Source organism: Lonchura striata, chromosome 10 (genome assembly GCF_046129695.1).
Source record: "Lonchura striata isolate bLonStr1 chromosome 10, bLonStr1.mat, whole genome shotgun sequence".
Lineage (NCBI taxonomy): Eukaryota > Metazoa > Chordata > Aves > Passeriformes > Estrildidae > Lonchura > Lonchura striata.
In genome coordinates this window covers 25263945-25279234 of record NC_134612.1, presented here as the reverse complement: position 1 = coordinate 25279234, position 15290 = coordinate 25263945, and the positions used below count along the sequence as shown (strand labels likewise).

At 46.8% G+C, this 15290-nt stretch overlaps 1 protein-coding gene across 1 annotated transcript; it reads left to right on the top strand.

The window, feature by feature from the left end:
* The first annotated feature begins 10733 nt into the window (after positions 1–10733).
* Positions 10734–14987, top strand: OTOL1 (otolin 1). Its single transcript, XM_077785541.1, has 4 exons — positions 10734–10959; positions 12739–12828; positions 13894–13965; positions 14110–14987. Exons 1-4 carry the CDS (start codon positions 10734–10736, stop codon positions 14985–14987), a joined length of 1266 nt encoding a protein of 421 aa, XP_077641667.1.
* The last annotated feature ends 303 nt before the right edge of the window (positions 14988–15290 follow it).

The window sequence follows — 15290 nt, the reverse complement described above, 5'->3', positions numbered from 1 at the left end:
CTTTTCTGCCGCTGCTATTTTTATGGATGTTGACTGTGGAACTGATGCTTGCTTAGCCTTTGATATTGAAACATTCACGTGCAAAGGCTCCGTTCAAAATTTACAGATGGTTGTGTCCCTTTCTAGCTCGGCCAGTCCTGGAGCTCTGTGTTGTGCCTGGGGTGGTGAAATCCCTGAGTGAGCAGAGCTTGGAATGGCCAGAGGGGTTTTGCCAGAGATGGGTGGGTGGGTGTCACCCAATCCCCTAAAAATCCTGGGGATTTTCTATTTCTAACTTTTCTAACTTTCCCATTAGAGCAGGGTTTGAAAAGGAGACGCTTCATGTGTATGAATAAATTTATTTATAAACCTAACCCTTGCATTTACCAACTGCAGGCTGACCCTTCTGCACTGAGCAGGAAAACGTCCCAATGCCTTAAAATCAGGCCTATAAAATAAAAGATAAGGAACACAACCGCATTTAATTGCCAGCTTCCTCAGGGTTACCATCCTCCTGCTCCAGACCTGCTTGAACCTCAGCCTTCCCTAAAAGCCCTCTGCTTGTGGTGGTAAAAATCAGACCAAATTACCTGCATAAAGTAGATAAAAATACAGGAGTTTGTTTCCTTGTCTGCTGCTGCTCTGGAAGATCTGATCCCTTTCTGCTCTGGCCCCTGGGGATTTGTGTTAATTATTGCTGGGGATTCCAGTGTGGTTTTGGCTGCTGCAGGAAACATCCAGCTCAGCCCTGGAGACAGGAATAAAATCCCTGCCCTGCCAGAAAGGCCAGCGGGGATTTGCAGAGTCTGGGAGTGTTCCTGAGCCTCTGGGCTCTGTCCCAGCCCTGCAGGGACACTTTGCACCAGGCCGGGCTCTTCCCAGAAGATCCAATTTCATAAAATCCCAGAATTCCAGAATGGTTTTTGGGTTGGAAGGGACCTCAAAATCATCTCATTCCACCCCTGCCATGGCAGGGACACCTTCCACCATCCCAGGTCACTCCAAGCTCTGTCCAGCCTGGCCTTGTCACAGCTGCTCTGGGCACCCTCCCCACCTTCACAGGGAGGAATTTCTCCCTAAAATGTGATCTAAACCTCCTGCCTGAGCAGACTTGAGGATGTTCCTGCAAACCCATCAAAGCAACAACCCAACCTCTTCACTTTCCTGCAGTGAGAGATCTGGATGTGCCCTTTCAGGTTTTGTCTGGCTGGTGAGGCTGTCTTGATTAATGGGGAGGAAACTTCCAGGCTAAGCAAGGAAATGTGGCAGAGTTTGCAGAATATTCTGGGCCGAGGTGGTTCTCTGGCTAAACCGGAGATTATTGTGTTGCTAATTGTGTTGTCAGCTAATTTGGTGCGTGGTGATCTTGTCCCCAGCCACCCTATCCCAACAAATTAGAGAACAAGCCTTTTATCTAATGTCAGGGCAGATGAAGCCATCAGCACCGTGGGGTGTGGTGACAGCGCTTTGTGGGTGCTCATCCCTCCAGGTGCTTTGGGTGCCACCACAGTGTCGGAACTCAAAATGTCCCTCAGACATTTCTGGATGTTCCGGGCCCAGCTCAGAAGCATTTGAGACCCTGGCAGGCAGCTGCAAACAGCTGTGATTTTGGGTTTGAGCCATGGGATGAGTTACCAACCTTGCAGGGAGAACAAGAAGTCACAAAAGTTTAGATATTAGAGTAGAAGTAGTCACAAAGTAAAGGGAAGAATTTCTGAGTGCTGTACCGGGGGGTTTTGGTTTTGTACATGGGGGTCAGAGGTTTAAGATGGATTTGGGATTTGGGCCTGCCCTGTCCTCCCTCTTTCTCCTTCCTCACCTCCATGTTCTTGGTGATGTTGGCACTCACAGATTGGTTTAGAGTAGAAAAGCACCATTTAATATAGGTAATAGGCATTGGGGAAAAACTGTAAACATGTAACACGTAATGTACCATATAAAAGATAGAAAATCACCATTTAATATAGGTAATAGGCATTGGGGAAAACTGTAACCATGTAACACGTAATGTACCATATAAAAGATAGAAAATCACCATTTAATATAGGTAATAGGCATTGGGGAAAAACTGTGAACATGTAACACGTAATGTACCATATAAAAGATAGAAAATCACCATTTAATATAGGTAATAGGCATTGAGTGATTTCCTTGGGAATTTTGTGCCAAAAAAAGGTTCTGTGGTGCCCTCTGAGGAATTCTGTTTTATGGGGATCTCTTCATGTGGAATTTGGATTATTTATCAGCAGCCTTGCCCTCCTCAGTATCAATAAATCAATATCAATAACAATTAATGTTCTGGGTTAATTGGCCTGCACCCAGCTGGGGGAGGGGCTGGGTGGAATTCTGGGATCAGGAACAAGTAATTAGAAGGCAAAGGAATAATCAGAGCAAGGGCTGGGCAGGATCTGCAGTCCTGGCTGAGTCACATTCTCACCTCTCTGCTTCCTGCTCTGTCCCTTGGCCAATTCCAATTGCTCCAGCCGGGCTGGGCTCTGCCTGAGCCAAGTGTGTGATCTGCTGGGAAAACTGGGATAACTGGGATAACTGGGATTTGTTCTTGACCTGCAGATGCCAGCGTGTTCGTACTACCCCCCTGACTGGGACACCAGGTGGGGATCCCCATCCCAGGGCTGGGAATGCCTGGGTTTCTTCCCAAGTGTTCCAGAGGAAAATCCAGCTGCTCTGGGGGGTTTGAGTTTCCCTCTGGAGAAGGCAGCTGAGTTTGGGATGCTCTGGGAGGAATCCCCCATTGAACACATCCCACCCTGTGGCTGGAGAAGAATTTCACCAGCTTTGAGATCAATCCTGCTCATTCTAACACCAGTTCTCCATGGGAAATGTCCTTAAAATGAGGAATTCTTCCCATGCATGGGTTTTTTATTTAGGTTTGTTTCACCTCCATATAGGTCACTGCTCCCAATACAAACTGGTTTGAGCAGTGCAGGTCTCTCAGAAACTGCTTTTTTGTGTTCAAAAAATTCCATTTTGGGAAGTTACGCTGAGAAAATGTTTGGTTTGGAGCTTTGTGCTTGTCCTGGGATGGCTCAGTGTGTGTGGGGTCATTAATTCTTAGGGCTGGGGTGTTTGCACAGGGTGGGAACTGGACTGGATGACGCCTGTGGGGCCATTCCAACCTGGATATTCCCTGATTTTTGTGCTTCAGCTGCAAACCTGTCCCTGACCTGTGGGAATGCAGGGATTGCCTCTGGCTGCCCTGGGACCCTGGCAGGGGTCAGGAACCCCCTGGACAGAGCCCCAGAGACACTGGCTGTGATCTCTGTCCACGGAAAAGAGTTTTCAATCTTACAGGATCAATTACCAGCTCTGAGGGTTTGATATCAGTAATAATTAAGTGTGGCATGGGTGCAAAAGTAAAATTTTAGGATTCTAGATAAGGGTCCAAAGGGGACAAGCTGGAGGAAATTGGGTGTGCCTTGTCCTTTTTCTCCTTCTTCATGCCCTCCATGTCTCACTGTGGTGTTGGCATTTTTCTGTTGGTTCAGGCTGGGGACACACTGTCCAACGTAGGTGACAGATATTGGCACGTTCTTGTAAATCCAGCCCAGGGAGTTTCTGGTATTGAATGTTTGTCACATCCCACTGAGGGCAGAGCCCCACACGCTGCCCTGCAGGACAGAGCTGGGCAGGGCAGCAGAACATGTGAGAGATCAACAGAATAAACAACCTGGAAACCAGCACAGACCAATTCTGGCTTCTGCTTTGGCAGGGGGCTGACAGACAGAGACTTTTACAATCTCAGAATCATCAATAGCTCAGATTCCGACACTGGCCGAGCTGTTGGCAGCTCCTGGAGCTCCCTCTTGTGCCGAGCCTCACCTGGAGCAGCATTTTCAGTGTTGTCCTAAAATCCCCTGTGCTTTCCTTCCCCATCCCACTGCTGCCCTCCCATCCCTGCTCCTCCCAGCTCCAGCTGCCGGCCTGAAGCCCCGTTCTTACAGCGCTTGTCCCCAGTGCCAGCGCCAGGCCACATCTGGCACAGCTGTCACCTCCGGGCACACCGGAGCCATCCTTCCCACCTCAGCACACTCTGCTCCTTCTCCCTTTCCGAGGGAAAAATGAGAGCTGGAAATGAAAAATACGAGCTGGAAATGAAAAAGGAGAGCTGGAAATGAAAAAAAAAAAAAAAAAAAAAAAAAAGAGCTGGAAATGAAAAAAAAAAAAAAGAGCTGGAAATAATAATAATAAAAAAGAGCTGGAAATAATAATAATAATAATAATAAAGAGCTGGAAATGAAAAACAAGAGCTGGAAATGAAAAATGAGAGATGGAAATGAAGTCACTCTGCTCCTGCCCTAATCCTGGTGGGATTCCTGGTGGGATGTCCTGTGCAGAGACAGCAGCTGGACTTTAAATGATCTGTTCCAACTCAGGATATTCTGTGATTTGAGTCAGGAGCTCTAAAAAAATACAACGTCTTTTACAATTATTTATAATTATTTTCTGTTATATTTCTCCCCCCCTTTTTTTTTTTTATTTTATAGCCCATGATTTGAGTCAGGAGATCTAAAAAAATACAACATCTTTTACAATTATTTTTAATTTATTACTGTTATACATCCCCCTGTTTGTTTTTTATTTTATAGCCTGTGATTTGAGTCAGGAGACCTAAAAAATACAATGTCTTTTACAAATATTTCTAATTTATTACTGTTATACATCCCCCTGTTTATTTTTTGGAGATATTTTGCTGCCTCTGCTGCTTCTGGGTGAGTTGCAGAGGAGGTGCAGAGTTTTAGGCATTTCTGAAGAAATCAGTGGCAATATTCCCTCTGATTTTCGTGCAGATCCAAAGCCTGCAGCGAGTTTATAGATGAGAAAAAATAAAATCTCACTCTCCTTTGCTTTTGAATTCCCTAAATACCATAAACTCCCCGAATTTTTTGAGTCCAGCACGCAGAGGCAATTTTATTCTCAGATTTTTGCTGTGATTTGAAGGTGCTGCTGCAGCACTCTGCCCTTTGCTGGAGCCCCGGATTTTATTACACAGCTCGGATTAAGAATTTGGGTGAAAGGAAATCAGAATTTTCCATTTCCTTCTTCCCAAGGAGTGCTGCAGCACCCGCTGGGCAGAAATCACCTGCAAAGGGACTCGGTGCCACAGGAACAGGCAGGATCCTCCTCCCGGGAATTCAATCTCCTTTTCACTCAATGAATTCATTTTGTCTCATAAATTGATCATTAACGTGGGGAGCTGGATGCCGATGGATTTTCCAGCATTAAATGATGATTGCAGTGAGGGAATAGCAGCCCTGCCCCAAAGGAATGAGCAGCTCTCACCTCCAGCCTGGAATTCCAGCCCGGTTTCTTTCCAGTTTTCCCTGAAATCTGCCACTGGCCACCCAAAAAAACCAAACCCTCTTGAGGATGGTTTTGTTTCCTAAACACACAAGGAAAACAACTTTCCCCTTGAAAAATAAAAAAAAATAAAATTAAAAGAAGGGTGTCCATGACATCCCAGGGCCGCCTGACAAAGGAAAACCCCGGTGAAAAGGGAATTTTATCCCTTTTCCCTTTTGGCTGGCTCGAGTTTCCAGAGGAGACAATGGATGCTTTTCTTAACCCAGACCTCCCAACAAAGGAAATCCTGGAGCGGGCTTTGGGAGAACACCCGCGGGAATATTTTTTACATCCCAAAAGGATTTTTAAAAGCCAGCACCGGGTGGGAGTTGAGGCCAGCATCATTCCTGAGCTGTAATTCTGCTGTCTCCCATAAATAACCGCGGATCTCTGCTGCTCGAAATCTGCATTTCGGGACTCTCCGAGGCTCTCAAATAACTCCCCACATGGTTATTTTTGGGAAATGGGAGCTTTCGGATCTCCTAGCCAGGAAATTTAAAGGGCAATAAATCCCTATTTCGGTGCAAGTGCAGATTTAGGGGATTTGGAGCAATATTTGGTGCAGGGCTTGTGGGATGCACAGAGCCATGCAGGTTTTCCCCATCTCATCTTCTCCCTGATATCTGAATTTTAGTAACACCAAATTTAGCGAGATTGAATTTACAGCCAGATCATTTTAATCCTCCGAATTCAATGGAAATTCTTATGAAGCGGGATATTTTTTTCTAGTACGTATTTTCTATTTTTCTATGTATTTTCTCTAGTCAAGTATTTAAAATCCTGCATGAACCGTTGCTCTTTTTCTATGCAAAGGAAATATTTTTTACCCCATGCAGTATTTAAAGTTCTCAGCACAAATGAATCCCCTCTCCCCCCAAATTCAAGCTGAAAACAGAACAACTATAAAGGCATTGCCCAAAGATTATTTTCTCTTTTGTTTTCAGGTTTGATTTCACCCAAGCATTTAATTCACTATTTGATAATTTGGGGAAAAAAAAAAGGAAATTAGTATTGAAATTTGATCTTAGTAAAGGGAATTTAACATGTGTTGCTCTCATGATCCCACAGAGCTTTTTTTATTTTAATTTTACCCCTTTCCACACTCCCAGCTGCCAAAAATCTGCATTTTAACTACAGAGGGAAACCTGGACCTTGCAGAAATAAATGGACAAATTGCACCGCAGAAATAAATGGACCTTGCAGAAATAAATGGAAAAATTCCTTCTCCTTTGGGTCCTCAAATGTCAAAACTCTCCCCGAAACTGTCCGGACAAATTCCTGCTGAGCCTTGTGGTTCCCAATGAGATGAAAGAGGAGCATCCCTAAAAATTCCCAAAAAAATCTTTGGGGTAGAGCCAAAAAAGACCCCAGCAGCATCCCAGGGCTTGAGGGAAGGGTTGGAATTGTGGGATTTTCCTGGGATTTCAGTGTCTCCTCACTCCTTACAGGGGATTTTACCAATCCCAGGATTTTAGGGAAGGACTGGATTTCTGGGATTTCATTTTTCTCCTTGCAGGCGATTTTGCCAGTCCCATTATTTTAGGGAAGGGTTGGATTTCTGGGATTTTCCTGGGATTTCAGTGTCCCCCCTGCTCCTTGCAGGGAATTTTTGCCAATCCCAGAGTTGGATTTCTGGGATTTCACCTCATTCCTTGCAGGGACTCTGCCAATTCCAGGATTTTAGGGAAGGATTGGATTTCTGGGATTTCATCTTTTTCCTTGCAGGGACTTTGCCAATGACAGGGTTGGAATTCTGGGGATTTCATTTTTCTCCTTGCAGGGATTTTGTCAGTCCCAGGATTTTAGGGAAGGGTTGGATTTATGGAATTTCAGTGTCCCTGTGCTCTTTGCAGGGGATTTTGCCAATGCCAGGATTTTAGGGAAGGGTTGGATTTATGGAATTTCAGTGTCCCCTGCTCCTTGCGGGAACTTTGCCAATCCCCCCTGTCCCCCCTGCAGGTTCTCATTGGCCACAGCAGCAGCTGGGACCAAATAAAACCGATTCTCTCCCCAAATAAAACCAATTTTCTCCCCAAATAAATCCAATTCTCTCCCCAAATAAATTCCCTTTTTCCAGGTGCCATGGAGGGCGGCTCCTCCTGGGAGCGGGAGCGTGTGTAAGGTAGGAGAGAGGTGCAGAATTTAAGGGAATAGGATTTGTCTGCAGAAAAATTCCTGTCTATAATCAATGTATAACTGCGTGGGAATTAGGTTTTCCTCTTCCTCACACATCTGAGAACTAAAAACAATTAAATAAGATAAAGTGCAGTCATATCCCTGATATTTAAAACTGATGGATTGGGGTTAAATTCCTGTTGTGAACTGGAATATCTGGAATTTTAGGGAGCAATACACAAAAAGCCAAGTGTATTATTGTATCTTATTATGAGAAATATGTTAATAATTAGTAGATATTTACATCCAATTAAATGTGGATTAATTTTATTAATGATATGGCATGGGAGCAAAGTTTAATTTTTCCTATTTTGTGTTCACTGTGGATTATAATTTTAGTGGGGAGATTCCAAAGAATGATTTTATATTCAGTGATGGTGAATTAATGTGATGAAGAAATCCAAAATTTCAGTTTTATTTAAATGCATTTATTTAGAATCACAGACTGGTTTGGGTTGGAAGAGACCTTAAAGATCATTTTGTTCCAATGACCTGGCATGTAAAAAAAAAATCCTGAAATAATTATTTAAGAATAATGATTGTAGGAACAGTCTTGCCCATTAAAATGAAAATCAGTTTAGTGATTCCTTGCTCTGAGAATTTAATTTTTGCAGGGTGGTGAGGTATAATTTGGTTATTAATGATGTTTTTCCAGTGTTGGACAGCAGTCCATCCATCTGGCTGGGTTTGGGGCTTGTGATGTGTGACAGGAAAGGTTTGGATTTGGGAACTGATTTAGAATTTCCCCAAAAAATTATTAAATCCCTAAAATCTCTGGGGGGTTTTGTGTGTAAATATTGGCTTTATTTACTTATCTCCAGCTGTTACAGGTCGCTCCTGTGTGAGGATATTGTTCAAAAGGAGAAATTGTTTTTTTTTTCCCTTTTTCCAGGCAGCAGATGATAATTTTTCTCCTTTTTCTCATTTTTTTCCTCCTTTTCTTTCCTCCTTTTTTTCCTCCTTTGTGTCCTCCTATTTTTCCTCCTTTTCCCCTCCTATTTTCCCTCTTTTTTTTTCCTCATTTTTCCTCCATTTTCCCTCCTTTTCCCCCTCCTTTTTTTCCTCCTTTTTTCCTCCTTAATTTCCTCATTTTCTTTCCTCATTTTTTTCCTCATTTTCTTTCCTCCTCTTTTCCTCCCTTCCCCCCCTTTTTCCCTCCTTTTTTTCCCCTCCTTTTTTCCCTTCTTTTTTATTCTTCTTTTTTTCCCTCCTTTTTTTTTTCTTCCTTTTCCCCCCTCCTGTTTTCCCCTCCTTTTTTTCCTCCTTTTTCTCCTTTTTTTCTCCTTTTTCCTCCTTTTTCTCTGCAGCTGCAGGCTCTGGCTGCTCCCTGCCTACCCGTGCTGAGCATCTCTTTCCACACCAACTTCCCAGGAAAATCTTCATGGTAAGGGAAGAAAAAAAATCCCAATTTTGGACCAAAATCTGCCCATAAAATCCCGTTCTGGCTAAACCCACTCGTGGAGAAGGGATAAATAATTTCTAGATAAATCATTTCTATTTCTGGATTGACTTTCTCCCCAATGGCAGCTGCTGAATTTTCTTTTCTTTTTGTTAGGGTTGAGGTTGAATGTGTGAGATGGTGTTTTTTTTTGTTTAGATTTGGATGTTTGTTTGGGGGAGGTTGGGTTTCAGCTCCAGCCAGAAAGGGGCTCTGTTCCTCCTGCCTTTCCAGCTGCTTTAAAAAAGGAACAAAAGTGCTTTTTGTGAGGGGTCACCTGAGAGGCACCACCTGGCCTGAAGGAAAAATCGGGGCCTCTGCCTTTGTCCTTTCTGATGTGAAAGTTTCCTCAAAAATCAGGCAGAAACAAAGGAAAAAAAAAATCAAGATAAAAATTTTGGCATATTTGATACTTTTGATTCCGATGTACCTGAGTTTGGAATAATTGATGCTTCATTTGTTTCCATTTATTCTTTAACTGTGTGTAGTTGGGTTGAATTCTGAAATCATGATGGAATTCTCCCCACATCCTTCCAGGATCAAAGGGGGGTTACAAGAGAGCTGGAGAGAAACTTTTCCCCAAAAACATGAAGTGATAGGATAATAAGCAACACTTTAGGGATAAATAGAACAGATGTGAAAATTTACACTAAAAAACCCAGAAAATCAGGCAGAAACAAAGGAAAAAAAATAAAAATGTTGGCATATTTGATACTTTTGATTCCAAAGTACACGAGTTTGGAATAATTGATTTTAGAGAAGAAGTTTTAGTGAGTGTAGTTGTGTTGGACGCCGAAATCATGAAGGAATTCTCTCCACATCCTTCCAGAATCAAAGCGGGGTTACAAGAGAGTGGAGAGAAACTTTTCCCTAAAGGAACGGAGTAATGGGGATGATGTGGAGTAGAAGAAGGGCAGGCTTGGGTGGGATTTTGGGAAGGAATTCCTGCCTGGGAAGGTGGGAAGGGGCTGGGATGGATTCCCAGAGCAGCTGTGACCATCCCTGGATCCCTGGCAGTGCCCACGGCCGGGCTGGACGGGGTTTGGAGCAGCCTGGACATGTTCCCATTTATTCTTTTTTTTGTGTTGGACTCTGCAATAATTACGGAATTCTCCCCACATCCTTCCAGAATCAAAGGGGGGTTCCAAAAGAGCTGGAGAGAAACTTTTCCCTAAAGGAACGGAGTAATGGGCATGGTCTGGAGTAGAAGTAGGGCAGGGCTGGGTGGGATTTTGGGAAGGAATTCCTGCCTGGGAAGGTGGGAAGGGGCTGGGATGGATTCCCAGAGCAGCTGGGGCTGTCCTTGGATCTCTGGCAGTGCCCGCGGCCGGGCTGGACGGGGTTTGGAGCAGCCTGGACATGTTCCCATTTATTCTTTTTTTTTGTGTAGTTGTGTTGGACTCTGAAATATTTATGGAATTCTCCACATGTCCTTCCAGAATCAAAGGGGGGTTCCAAAAGAGCTGGAGAGAAACTTTTCCCTAAAGGAACGGAGTAATGGGCATGGTCTGGAGGAAAAGAAGGGCAGGCTTGGGTGGGGTTTTGGGAAGGAATTCCTGCCTGGGAAGGTGGGAAGGGGCTGGGATGGATTCCCAGAGCAGCTGTGACCATCCCTGGATCCCTGGCAGTGCCCGCGGCCGGGCTGGACGGGGTTTGGAGCACCGGGGACAGCGAAGGTGTCCCGGGGATGGACCGGGGCGGGATTTGGGATGCTTCAAGCCGAACCATCCTCGAGCATCTCCGGTGTGCCTCATCGGCCGTGCTGTCCCGCAGCGCTGCCATGCCCAGCTGCCCGGCTCCCGTCCCGCTGCTGCTGCTGCTCGCCGCGGTACCCGGAGCGGCGCATCCTCCCGCCTCCGGCCCGGGCAGAACGCCGCTCCCGGCGGCGCCGCCCGGAGCGCAGCTCCCCACGCTCTTCCCGCTGGAGAATTCCACGCTGGACTCGGCCGAGCTCTTCTTCAACTGCTGCGAGTGCTGCCCGCCCGCCGGGCCGCGGGGACCCGCAGGTGTGCGAGCGGCGGGGAGCGGCGAATCCCGCGGCTCGTCCCCGGGAGAGCGTTCGGCGGGGCTGGTGCAGCTCCCGGGGCATCCCAGCCGGCTGCAGCTCTGATGCTGGCCGGGCTTGGCTGGTTCGGGGGGACACTCCTTAGCACAGCAGCCGTGCAGTCTTCTTATCACAGCAGCCGTGCACTCTCCTTATCACAGCAGCCTTGCACTGTCCTTATCACAACAGCCTTGCACTGTCCTTATCACAACAGCCGTGCACTCTCCTTATCACAGCAGCCTTGCACTGTCCTTATCACAACAGCCTTGCACTGTCCTTGTCACAACAGCCGTGCACTCTCCTTATCACAACAGCCTTGTGCTCTTCTTATCACAACAGCCTTGCACTCTTCTTATCACAACAGCCTTGTGCTCTTCTTATCACAACAGTCTTGCACTCTTCTTTCCCTTGCACTCTTCTTGTTTTTCTTATCACAACAGCCTTGCACTCTCCTTTCTTATCACAACAGCCTTGCACTCCTCTCTTTCCCTTGCACTCTTCTTCTCTTTCCCTTGCACTCTTCTTCTTTCTTATCACAACAGCCTTGCACTCTTCTTATCACAACAGCCGTGCACTCTTCTTATCACAACAGCCTTGCACTCTTCTTTCCCTTGCACTCTTCTTCTCTTTCCCTTGCTCTCTTCTTCTTTCTTATCACAACAGCCATGCACTCTTCTTATCACAACAGCCTTGCACTCTTCTTTCCCTTGCACTCTTCTCTTTCCCTTGCACTCTTCTTCTCTTTCCCTTGCTCTCTTCTTCTTTCTTATCACAACAGCCTTGCACTCTTCTTTTCTTTCCCTTGCACTCTTCTTCTCTTTCTCATCACAACAGCCTTGCACTCTTCTTTTTCTTATCCCAACAGCCTTGCACTCTTCTTCTTCCTTATCATAACAGCCTTGCACTCTTCTTTCCCTTGCACTATTCTTGTCTTTCTTATCACAACAGCCTTGCACTCTTCTTCTCTTTCCCTTGCACTTTTCTCTTTCTTACCACAACATCCTTGCACTCTTTCCTATCACAACAGCCTTGCACTCTTCTTCTCTTTCCCTTGCACTCCTCTTTCTTATCACAACAGCCTTGCATTCTTCTTTTTCTTATCATGATAGCCTTGCACTATTTCTTATCACAACAGCCTTGCACTTTTTCTTACAACAGCCTTGCACTCCTCTTTCTTATCAGAACAGCTTTGCACTCGTCTTTCTTATCACAACCTTGCACTCCTCTTTCTCATCACAACAGCCTTGCACTCTTCTTCTCTTTCCATAATCTGCCATAATCTGCTCCCAGACAGGCACTGGGAATCTCTGGATTCCAAAGGGGATGGAAAAGGGAAAGGATTTCAATCCCTCCTTTCTGCAGCGTGGAGCTCTCAGCCAGGTTCCCCTTCTGTATTTGCAGAATTAATTCTCCTTAAGGAAAGGGACAATCCCAAAGCTCTGGCAGCTCCTTGGATGTGCTCAGGTTTTGAAGACAGATTAATTTCTGATGTTTTGTGAACCTCTGAGCTCCTGTGGCTCTGAGGCAGCTCAAAGTTGGTTTTAAAAAGTCTTTAACTGTGGCCCAGAGTGAAAGGCGAAGCTGTGAGATTTGATGATGTCAAATAAAACAAGCAGCTCTTCCCAAGGTGATGGAATCACCTCATATACACTCCTCAATGCCACGCTGCTCAGGTATTGATGAAAATGTCATTTAGAAGTTAAACCTTGGAGTTACTGAGGTAATTTTGTTGATTTTACAGGTCCCAAGGGGGAGAAGGGAGATGCTGGGCTGCCAGGGCTGCCGGGAACTCCTGGCCCTCAAGGTCCAAAAGGCTCTAAAGGAGAAAGAGGTAAACCAGACTGATGGGAAATGCTGCTGTCCTCATAAAATACCACAAAATTATTAAAACCCCCATATTTTTCAAAGCAAAAGAAGATTTCTGCTAGGGATTGAGCCCTGGAGAGGTTTAGCTGGCATCAGTGCAGGGACAGGAACTCAGGTGGTGGCAGTGTTTGTTCAGGTGGAACAGGAGCAGGTGCTCATAAAGACCTCACTCGAAAATTCTTGTTCAGAACAGGACTTCAAAATCCTGGTTCAGTTTGCTTTGGATGAAGGACAGAAGTATGAAAAAGCCACCACGGAATTTGTGTGCAGGTGTAAAATCTGCATTTCAATTTCAATATCTCAGGCAAAAGAACTTTAAGATGTATGTTAGTATATACTAAGCAGAAGTTGAAAATGGTTTCTGATCCTACCTCTACCCTGATTTGCTCAGCTTTAATGAAGAGGAATGAATTGGACTTACCTAGAATTCAGTACTTTAAGCAGATTTTTCATTTTGTCATATAATTTTGTACAAAGCTAAACAATTTGCAACTCTGAAACACTTCAGTTTTGAAATGATTGAGATCAGTTTATCCATCAGTATTCCTGAAAGGAAACCCTGCCCTTTGTCTGGGGCTTGGAGCAGCTTTATCCTGGCAGGATGCTGCTGCTGCTGCCTCTGGAGAATCACCCGGGCTCCCAGCAGCAGAGGCTGGTGCTGTTCAGTCCCTGCAGCCCCTTAGGCAGCGATGTACTCCTGGAAAAAGCTTTTTGGGCTTTTGAATGAGAAATGAGGAATGAGGAATGAGGAATGAGGAATGCAGAGCTGTCACCTTCTCCATCTTCCATTGAACAGCAGCAGCTGCCTCGCAGAGGGGCAGAAATCTTGGAGTGAGGTGGTGCTGGGGGCTGTGGGATCCAGCTGAGGTTCCTGAAGGTGTTTCCTCAAAACCCACATTGCTCACGTCTGTTTTGTGAATGAAGTGAGGGGCACACGCTGACGGTCCCAGTGGGGTGTGATGCTTGCTCTGCTGCACACACCAGCACCAATTAATGAATTGATCCATTAATTCATGCTGGAACGTCCTAGGAGGAAAAGGGGAGCAAGGGGAGCGAGGAGCGAGTGGAAGCCCCGGTTATCCAGGGAAACCCGGGCTGCAAGGTAGGCCTGGAAAATCCAGGATTGCTCTGACCTTTCCCTCTGCTCTGGGTTTTGCAGTGGCGTGGAAGGACCAATCCCTTTGGATGGTCCTTCCATCTCCAGGGCAATCCAATTTTATTGGTTTTAATCTTCTTTTCCCCCCAGGTGAAGCTGGAGCCAAAGGCAATAAGGGCAGCTACGGCTTCCCCGGCCTGAAGGGACAAAAGGGGGCTAAAGGGGACACCTGTGACAACGGCACCAAGGGAGACAAAGGGGACAGGGGCGATCCCGGAGAGCCGGGAGCGGGCGGGGAGCAGGGGGACAAGGGAGAAAAGGGGGACACGGGGGAAAAGGGCTACTGCGGGGAGCCGGGGGGCAGAGGGGCCAAGGGGGACAGAGGGGAAGGGGGCACCAAGGGGGAGAAGGGCAGCAAAGGGGACGCGGGCACCGAGGGCACGCGGGGGGCGGCCGGCAAGCAGGGAGAGAAGGGCGAGCAGGGCCCCAAGGGTGACAAAGGGGACCTGGGCCCCGCGGGCGCCAAGGGCGAGCCTGGCACCAAGGGCGGGCGCGGCGCCCCGGGCAGGAAGGGTTCCCGTGGAGCCAAAGGCGCCGCTGGGCACGTCCCCAGGGCCCCGCGCTCGGCGTTCAGCGCGGGGCTCTCCAGGCCCTTCCCTCCTCCCAACGTGCCCATCAGGTTCGACCGCGTGTGGTTCAACGAGCGCCACGATTACGACCCCGCCACGGGCAAGTTCAACTGCAGCGTGCCCGGCGCCTACGTCTTCTCCTACCACGTCACCGTGCGCGGCCGCCCCGCGCGCCTCAGCCTCGTGGCCAGCAGCAGGAGGGTGGCCAAGGCCAGGGACACCCTCTACGGCCAGGACATCGACCAGGCCTCCTTCCTCACCATCCTCAAGCTGAGGGTGGGCGACCAAGTGTGGCTGGAGGTCGCGAAGGACTGGAACGGGCTCTACGCCGGCGCGGAGGACGACAGCGTCTTCACGGGGTTCCTGCTGTACCCTGATGGTTTTGAGGTCCTTCTGTGAGTTTATAACGTCTTTTCCCTCTCGGTGTGAGAGGAGAAAAGGGCAGCACCTTGGTTTAGTTGTTATTTTTGTGATGTTTTAACAAAAAAACGTTTATATTTGCAAGGCGTGGATTAGTTTGAAGAAGTCATGCATCCTTCGCCCGTTGTCCCAACAGGACCAGCATGGGGAGGGCATTTCCCAGCACAGTTTGTAATTAGAATATTCAAATCATGGAGTGAAACTCCTTCTCAGCTTCTGCAGACTTTGCATGGCCCAAATTCCCTCTAGGAATCAGTTCTGATCACCTCTGATTTTGACAAA

Bases quoted from the DNA above. Each gene is read 5' to 3' on its own strand.
- OTOL1 (XM_077785541.1), top strand. From the start codon at position 10,734: ATGCCCAGCTGCCCGGCTCCCGTCCCGCTGCTGCTGCTGCTCGCCGCG. The intron at 10,960-12,738 runs GTGTGCGAGCGG...TTGATTTTACAG, and splicing joins CGGGCCGCGGGGACCCGCAG to GTCCCAAGGGGGAGAAGGGA. The intron at 13,966-14,109 runs GTAGGCCTGGAA...TTTTCCCCCCAG, and splicing joins AGGGAAACCCGGGCTGCAAG to GTGAAGCTGGAGCCAAAGGC.